Below are 9,952 nucleotides of genomic sequence, written 5' to 3'. Positions count from 1 at the left end.
TAAGGATATGTCCTTAACTAGAACTCTAGACCATGATAATATGTATGTCTGATATTAAAAGATTAGACAAAGTCCATACATATAAAACTAGATATCCTTAAGTTGTTCAAATTTGGTTGGCCGGATATTCTAAAGAGGTCTGATCCTTCAGAATCGGACATGCCATGGAATTTTGATTTATTTATTTATTTTAATTTGACTAAATTTATTATACTTGCAACCATAAAGAGTACATTTAAGTGTATTAGACCCTTAACATGTCTTGCTTAACCCATGGCCAACCATCCTCACCAATGCCTAAAGTAAAAGCTATAGCTCGATATCCACAATTATTGTATGCTACCACATCTTTTACATGAACAATATAAGGTTGCAAATATTCTGCAAATGCAAAAATGAGGTCACTAGTCCTACGTGATTGTCTGATTGCATCCTTGGCCTTCTCTTTTGTTTTGATGATGTAGTACCAATAGTCAATTTCTCATCCCATGTTGTCTTCACATACTCGAATGAGGACGGATCGCTATTAGTAGACAAATCATTCTTTTTTAAAGATGTAGTCCTTTTTTCAACTTTACCTTTTCTTATGGGGTATTATAGATGTGATTTCTAGAGTAAATATTTATATCACCTTCTTTAGCATTTGTTGCCTACCCATTAGATTAGTTCTAAAAAATCACTCATGGAGGTGTTCCATAATAGTTTCATAACCCATCTCCCCTATATATTGGTGTTTAATAGGAACCAAATCAAGTTTTCTCCTATGAGTGTCTATTGATGATGAAGGGATTGGTCAACCTTCAGTCTTATAGAACGAGATCTCATATGTACAAGTTCGTGGGTTCATTCACTCTAACATTTTCAAATCTTTTTTCCTTCATCAACTAGAATACTTAGTGCAATTTTGGAAATACTTTCTCTTAACTCACTAAACAAATGACTTTTCCTATTGTGTTGGACATTGATTAGACTCATTTGAAATGATGCCTTTATTTTAGTGTGTTGTAACTCTTAACATACTATGGATTTTGATTGAAGAACTCTTAAAATCACATGGCTTGGATTTTGATTAAAAAAACTCTCAAAATCACCTTGAGATGTGCCTAATTGTCTCTTCCACTTGGCATATGAACTTTTAGTCTTATGTTATATTGAAGAATAGTTTAACTTGATATATAACATCTTAAAAAACATTATGCGGAAAAAAAAAAAAACAAAATGGTTATAAATGATTATACAAATTGAAATGTATGACTCTATCTGCTCGAGTTGCTACAAACTTCTCTTTATATGGAAGTAACTATTGAACTTTAAGGCATTAAGTTACTTCTGTGTACCTTTGGTTGTCTCTCAAAGGCACTAAGATGGTACTCATATGTCTTTTCAGTTTCAACAAGCATCGAAACATTACATATGATAATAAAAGTCTCTCACCTTACCTTTGACTCAAACTATTTCTTGCAGTTTGTAAGAATATTTTTTAATATGAATCAACTACAAAAAAGATGTGAGGAGATTGAGAACACATTATGTAATGCATTCATCAGAGCACGTTCTCTATTGGTGACAACTACTCTTAGAATGAAGTCTTCATCCATCAAACTCAAATTTTATAGGACTTAGATGTAGTTATCCTCTTTTTCACCCCAAGAAATGCAAATGAAATAATAAATGTCTTATTTGTTGATGTTAAACCATGATCAACATCATTGGAGATGCTAGCAATAAATCAATGGATGATAGGTGTGTGAACAAGTAGTCTCTAATGTAATCATTTTGTTCATCCCTTCTATGTCATTCAATGTAGTTCATCTCCATTAATTTGTGCATCGATTGTTACATTTGTAATCCTACCATATTCATTTACTTTATTTTTATATTTTGCATTTTATATTATCTTGAATGTGTTACAATTCAGATCATCCCTTTGCTTCAAATGATTCAATATCTCTTTCGACTTAATGTTGCTTTTTAGCATTTCAACTAACATACTCATTTCTTCTTGACTTAAATGACTAACAAAAAAATGCCCTCCGAGATATTGTGCTTCAATGTGATTTTGTCTTCCACATTTAAACCAATACCTAATCACAACCAATTGACAACTTCACATCCTTAATAGTAAATGGATACTCACATTTCTTTGTTCTTATCAATCTTCCTTTTCTTTTTACTCTCATCTTCGATGAACTTCTATATACTCTACTTCTTGTACAAGTAAAAATAGTTCTAGGTTTTTGTCCACAAAGTGCCCCCATATCCCCTTCACTAATTATAACAACCATTCCATTCCTTGTATCGATTGCTCAAACCCATTCGATCAATGTTTTTCTACTATAATGGATGATATCCGTTGTGAAGACAGTTGTGCAGTCTATCATCATCAAAGCTTCTAGTATAGATGCATCATCCTATATTAAAAAATTAATAAAATTAATTGTTTTTTAGATATAAAAAAAAGGTTGTTCTGTGTAGTGATGAACATGCTTATAGGTGTTTGAAATGGTACCTTTAGACATCTTGGAGTGTTCATAACTATAGGTTTGGACGCATATGGAATGTCCAAAGGTAGAGTTCTAGACACTAATAAGAGTATCCAAAAGTACACTTATGAACATTCTTAAGATATCTTAAAGTACAATGTTAGACAATTGTAAAACATTTGGCCTTGTGACTTTGAACGCCATTCATGATACCTCTTTTTTCAAACTCCAAAAATGAAATAAGAAATGCAAAAAAATTTATAAAAAAACATACCTCTACACTTGTACCATTATTAGAGATGATTATTTATTATCCATTGATGATAAACACAACTCTCTTGCTAAATTTTGTAAAGGTTACAGAGAGATTAGAAGAGAAAGAATGGACGAAGGAAAAGGGATATGTATGTATTTTTGTGCTCTTGTAGTTTAAGTATTTCAATAAGGGGCATTTATGTCTTCAAAATTCATTAAAAAGGATTGATGCAAATAAAATTTTGGTGGATGCAAATATACTTTCCCTTCAACAAATATCACTTGAAGAAACATGAGAGCAAATGAATACTATGGTCAAGCTCCCTTTTTTCCCCACTTAATATGGTGAGAATAAAATAAAATCATTCATTTTCTATGCAAACATGACAAAGATTATAACAGAGAGAGTGAAGCTGGTGAAGAGGACCTCTGAATCATACTAATTTCATCATCTCAATTGGGTTAACCCCGCTTTCTGCAAATGCATTCAAAATAGGCATTATCCTATAGAATAAAGAAAAAGCTAATAGCAAATAAGAAGGAATGTGCATTTCACTAAACGATCAAACATCTAGATTATAAACACCAACCTTTCAATAGTACTAATATCCATCTTACATTACCTCTTCCAATTTTTTGTTACATCTTTATGGAAGTAGGAGTCACTCAGCTTCAAGGGCTGCAATTTCATATTTGATTTCCTCTAAATGATCATTTATGGTGGTCACAGCATCCTGCACACCTCTAATTGCTTCATTGAGAGCATTATCATACTCAGCATCTGCCTCCGCCTCTTCAGTTCCAGCAGCTTCTGTTATCTCATGGACATGCACACATTCATGCCCTTCTGGATTCTTAAATTTGCACTTCTCATGGCTGACCAACCGTTCTGAAGGGCGACCTGCCTTCTTCAACAGTTGAATTGTTGCTGTCTTTGAAACAAGTAGATAAATTTGTCAGGAAAAGCAAGCACTAGCAGTCTTTTTGCACCAAAATCAGAAGTATTATTTCATAATGCTGTATATTATATCAAGGCTGGTTGTGAAGAAGAGATTAAATGAAAATAAAAACATTCCATCAAATAATCCTTATGCTGATCCAAAATGCAGAAAAATGTCAGTATCTAAGTTTGTAGAGGTAACAACCTTCATGATTGAGCAACTTTTTTTACCAGAGCTGCAACTACATATTTAATAAACTTGAAGCACAGTTGGCCCCTCAAATGAGAAAGTTAGATAATGCATACAGTTTAGCACATTGATGACATTGAGCCCAAAACTCTTCCATCACACCCAGAAATCAGAACCAAACAGGGCAAAGGACATGATAGTAATTTCACACACTAAGCCTAAGTCTCAACATGGACTATTAACCAAGTACTTGGAACCTGTTTTAGAAAAGTAAGAGAGAAACTAAAATAACTCCAACAATAAATAAAGCCTATAAATACAATCATCTCAAAGATTAAAAAAAATATTTATAATACTATGACACAGATTTTCTTTTCCTAATATTATGTTGTTTATTTATTAAATCATATTCCTGTCCAAGGATATTCGGCATGCAAAGCAGTTCTCTTCTCCCCTTCTTTTATATGTGTGCTATCATGTATTCACAACTCCCTCTCTGTCCAAGTGTGGAGCTTGATGGTTGAGAAATGAGCTTTTGGGGAATTTGATGGAAAAGAGGAGTCTTGTGGCAACCATATATTCAAAAAAGTGCAGTAATGGGCAAATAGATGCTGTCCCTTCAATTACAATTCAAAGCCTTGCATGATGATAGAAAATCCACATATCCTCTAATAAATCTTGTTATTGCACAAGGGCAATATAGTGCATACAGGTGATACGAGAAAAGAATTAGCATTTGAGGAATCACCCAAAAGCACAAGGTACGACTTTGTGTCATCAACACCTCACTAGTTCTCAGGATACATCTTACTGATGACAAACCAAAACCAAATCCAAATCCAACCTATCTATAATTGGTTAACGGAAATCACAATACAAATCCAACATCAACCAAAATCCAATATGATGAATATTTAGGAAAAAAATGGAAAAAAATAAGTGATAAACTTTGAAAATTGAAACCATAATCAAGTGAGACATGGATGTTTCAGACAACCAATTTAGCAAAAAAAAAAACAATGCTAGGCACCCCAATGGACTTCGCATGAAAGAATTATCTGAAGTAGGGAGACATACCAGATGTAATTTCTGCTTTTCCTGATTTTGAACAGATCTAAGCAGATGTGCTAGATCATCTCGACCATAATCAGGGTCCAAAAATAGAGATTCCATTTCAAGGACCTGTGGTAATGCAGGAAACACTACAGATAGAAAACAATTTCTTTTTCTTAAAAAAAAGAATAAAAATCAGAAAACTGATACTATAAGCATGTGTTGTACTTGTTTTGAGCATTCATTGAACTCTACTGCGATCTCATTGCAAAGCTGTTGGTAAGCTGACTCCCCTCCAGAAACCATATAGTCTGCAAACCCCCTGCCAGGACAAAATATAACAAATAAGTACCAGAATCCTGCTTCATTTTGATAGTGTCTACTGGCACATGAAAAATGCTTTGTTTTTTTCTCTGTTTAAAATCATTTAGAAACCATACTCGTTGAAGGGCAATGTTCAGGAACTTGATTTAAACTGATGTAGGTAACATATTTTCCTGTCACCTAGAAAACCAAGTAGGCTTTTATGGAGTTATCAAGATATGTTTTCAAGGATTTAAGCACAAAAGAGACATAATATGCAGATATGCTTCCTATGGAACCAAATAGGGGTTTAAGCTTGCTTTATTTTGGGTCTTTGATAATATGACAATGGTCAAGATTAACTTTTAGAAACAAACAGAATACAGTACAGCTTCAAGATACCCAACTAGTTGTGGAAACTCAAAAAATATTATTCCCAGCTAAACACAAAACAAGTAGAATTCAGGCTGTTCAGGACTTAGTGCTACCAAAACATCTTGGCTTTTAACAAAAATGCAAGAGCCACAAACCCTGCACTTTTTAATGCTATTTTTGTCTCTGAATATTAACAGTGATGCAAGAAAGAAACACCAGATAACTATTCAATTTTAGTGGAGACAGATGGTAATGATCTGAGAGGCATACATCCAGTTCCCTCACGTCATGTGCCTACCAGTGGTGTCAAACATGGTGCAGAACACTTTTAAGGAGCAAGTGTTAATAAGAAAATGGCAATAGGATAATGCCCGTCTTTATAGCTTGCATAGAAGTTAGAAACCTCTTCAATCTGTTCAATTTAGCCACCATTTTATCCTGATATAACGTCATTTTGCGCTATTTTTGGAGGAGTTAATTTTCTTCTTCCTTCCTACAAAGACCTCAAGGCAGGGTATGGGTCTTGGGTCAAAACCTGCTGAGGTAAACCAATTATGCAAAATAATTTTTGAGGATGTTGGGCCTGTAGAATCAAAGAGTTAGTTTTGCAGAGAAGATTTTGCATGTTACCCAACATCAACTATCTTCAAGAACTAAGATACAAGGATACCTCATAGCTCTGGATGTTTTTCCTTTCATATGCAATGGAAGTGTATATCAAAGTTTCAGAAGGGTGGGAAACAGGAAGTAGAATTTGAGAAGATAATGTCATCAATGGGATGCTTAAATTAATTAAATATGTTCTTATTCTCTTTATGTTGTACAACCGTTACATTATTGACATATTTTTGATGTGTGACAAGCGTACAAGTAATACAAGGCTTAAACCCAAAAATAAATTATTCTCACATAGCACAATTTGAGCAATGTTTAATGAAAACTAATTGACAAAGTAAGTAAGAAGTATAAAGAGATAAAAGCCCTTTATTTGGGAGCTTTGATGGTGTTGATTTGTCAATGCTAGAATCCCTTCCAATATTTGGGAGGGCTGCACTTGTGGTTTTTTTTTCTTTTTCAGAGAAAAGCCCTTTAAAGGCTTCATATGAGTGAAACAATACTTACAAGTGATGGAATTGGGAAAAAAATTAACGCCAAGTATCTAATACACATTTGGTACTTCATTAGAAAACCAGAAATTAACAAACCCAACTCATAATGATGTCAAATACACATGGAAACCATCATTCAATTTGTACATGAAATTGATGAATACTTCCTTTTAAAAGTGAAAATAAAACCCCCAAAGAAAACATATTATGCTGAGGCAAATGGGATAGAAACTTATGAAATTGGACCAAGAGAATGTAAGAAAATAACGGAACAAGGACTCTAGTCCTAACCATCACCCAAGTATGATGTAGATAACACCTGAAGAAGGTATGCTTTCCATAGCTCCTCAAATTGGAAGAAACAAACTAGGAAGAAAATACATCCTTCATTAAGACAATGGTTAGATATTAACTATTCATTAATCAGGAACAATTCAAATTTTACCTTATATTTGGTTCTAGAAAAATTTGAAGGAAATGTAAAGGAAAGAAAATAGAAATGAAAAATAGATTTAAAGTTGATAAATTATTTTTAAATGCTTCTTTAAACTCAATTCACTTATTTTTCATCTTCAATATAAATAATCTATAAATGTATAAGTTTTTAATTATATTTGATTTTCTTTCACATTCTCAATGATAAACCAAATATGAAAAAATCATTTTCCTTAACTTTTTTCTTTCCTTCCTTAGTACTCTCCAGAAACCAAACATTGTATTAGTGTTTTGTTTAGAAAAGTTGGGTAAAGAATTTAAGGAAAATCAATCATAAAGGCAGCAAGAAGCCAAAGCCATTATCAGTTGAGATTTTAGACTCGCATCCATCCACAATTCAATGCTTTATTTAGATACACGAAATATCAAATGAGAATTTACAAGAGATTCATATTAAATAAACTTCAAGACAATGCAATGCGGGCCAAGACGGAACAGTGCCCATATGAATTGAGCGTATATAACAATCTGCAGTATATGATTCAATAGAAAGGTGATTGAAATAATTAATTTGAGCATGCACAAAACCTAATTCACTGCCTCTACGGGAGTTTAACAGTCCACAGCAAATCATCCCAACCATCCCCTGGTGTATTCACAAAGACCCTAAAGAAACTCACCCAATTCTGCAAAAGGGTCTGGTTGTTTTGTTAGAAAATTCGGAAAATTATTCCAGTAAATTGTGGTTTTCCCGGAGACAACAGAGAGAGGGAAAAGGCAGGAAATAATTATCCCCCCATTGTTGGGCTCCGTTTGGTTGGTGAGAAGAAGTAAGGGAAAAGGAAATGAAAATAATTAAAATCCGGAAACTCAGGAGAGATATTATATGTTTCCTTGGAACCAAACAGAGGAAAATGGAGAAGAGGAAGAAGTGAGGGGGTACCTTCTCAGGTTCGCATAAGCTTGGGCTCGGCGCTGTTGAATTTGTAGAAACCTACGAAGCAATTGGAGGGTTTTGGAGGAATCAGCGCCGTTTTCGATGTCCATAGCCTCTGTGATCTTCACCTTCTTCTCAAAATCTTCCATTTTCACCTCCCACCTCCACTTCTCCTCTCTTACACACTGCGCCCGTCCAACTTTGAGTATTTTATTATTATTATTATTATTAGGAAGACATCTGATGGATTCGGGAGGGTTCGCCCCATCCCAACACCCTTTGTTCAGTAAAAATAATTCTCATCCTCGTCCAATTAAAAAAAATTAAGTAGGGTGGAACCAGCAGATACAAGAAGCTCCATTTAACTTTTTAATTTTTAATTATATTAAAATAAATATATTTTATAAATAATTAAATTATTATTATTTTTTATAACTTATTTTATTGAAAATATTATTATTATTATTATTTATATATTAAAAATAAGAAAATAAAAATAAAATAAATTAATTTTTAAAATTAATTTTATATATAATGGAGATGGGACGGGATAGGACAAAGCAACATCCAAACCTGCCCTGAATCCATCCTGAGTTTTTTTTTTTTTTTTTTTTTTAAATCTCAAACCTATTTATTTAAATTTTAAATTTGTTCCATTAAAGACAAATGTGGCAAGTACCGAAAAAACTTGTCCCCATTGTCATCCCTATTTATTATTATTATTATTATTATTATTATTTTAATATTATTATTGTGTTGATAATAATAATAATAATAAAGTAACATAATAAATTAGCATAAATAATTAGAAATTAGCATGATATTATATATCATGAATAACATCTCACAACCAATGAATAACTATCGATGAGTTGTTTAATTTTTTTAAAAAAATTCTATTATAAGTGGATAAATGTTTCTATATGGTATGCTATTATGAAATGAGAAAAAAAATTGGAAAAAAAAATTATTTTTTATTTCAAAATCATTGACTCTCACCAAAGAAAATAGTCAATACATCTATTTGGTGTAGGGGCGACAAACAATTTTGATACAACATGATAACTTGAGAATGACATGATCATGACCACATCAATTCGGATAACCAATTTAATAAAAGGATTATATTTGAGTTTGCTACTAAATCTGTTTTAACTAGTTTACTTAATAATGTCAAAATGATTATGTTTATGTCTCAATTCGTTAATACTATGTTTAACCCATTAATTAATCATGAAAAATTGACATATTCATTACACAATGCATTTATGATTCATTTAACCATATAAATTTATTAATTTTATATATTTAAAAAGTTAAAAATAAAATATCTTTTAGTTATAAATAATATATAGTTCAAAGAAGTAAATAATTAAATAATATTTTTATATTTCATTATAAAGATTAAAAATATTTTATAATTAAAATAATAAACAAGTGTCAAATTGAAATTTTAATTTACATTTTATATTATAGTTAAAATTAAATAATTAAAGTTTGATTTGTAGGCACTTCTTGTTTTTTTATTGATTTTTTAAAATTAAAGTAACTAAAAAGTATTTTGAAATAATAAATTTTAAATAATTAAAACTATGTTAATATGTTAATGACTTATAATCACATTAACAAGTTTAACAATATGGAATTGTACTAATGAGTTATCTACGTCCATTCATACACAACCTAAATCTATTTATTAAAAACGTGGAATGGATTGTGTTCATATAAGATCATTCTAACACTATTATCAAACGAATGATATTTGAGTTGAATAATTTTCATTATTTCTTTCTTCAACACAACATAACTCATTTGTAGACCATCCATTTTTTCCTCGTAGCACATGTTTATTTATCATCTTAGTGTCTTATA

The 9,952-nt window shown here is 31.7% G+C and overlaps 1 protein-coding gene across 1 annotated transcript; it reads right to left on the bottom strand.

Moving 5' to 3' along the window:
- Window positions 1-3,172: 3,172 nt before the first annotated feature.
- LOC117927743 lies at window positions 3,173-8,316 on the bottom strand. Its single transcript, XM_034847403.1, has 4 exons — window positions 8,087-8,316; window positions 5,150-5,243; window positions 4,946-5,050; window positions 3,173-3,670 (listed from the first exon to the last, which is right to left on the bottom strand). Exons 1-4 carry the CDS (start codon window positions 8,227-8,229, stop codon window positions 3,401-3,403), a joined length of 612 nt encoding a protein of 203 aa, XP_034703294.1. The 5' UTR covers window positions 8,230-8,316; the 3' UTR covers window positions 3,173-3,400.
- Between the last annotated feature and the right edge of the window lie 1,636 nt (window positions 8,317-9,952).

Source organism: Vitis riparia, chromosome 13, assembly GCF_004353265.1.
Source record: "Vitis riparia cultivar Riparia Gloire de Montpellier isolate 1030 chromosome 13, EGFV_Vit.rip_1.0, whole genome shotgun sequence".
NCBI classification, from domain to species: Eukaryota; Viridiplantae; Streptophyta; class Magnoliopsida; order Vitales; family Vitaceae; genus Vitis; species Vitis riparia.
The sequence above is the reverse complement of the archived record's forward strand: the minus strand, read 5'-3'. Positions and strand labels throughout refer to the sequence as shown.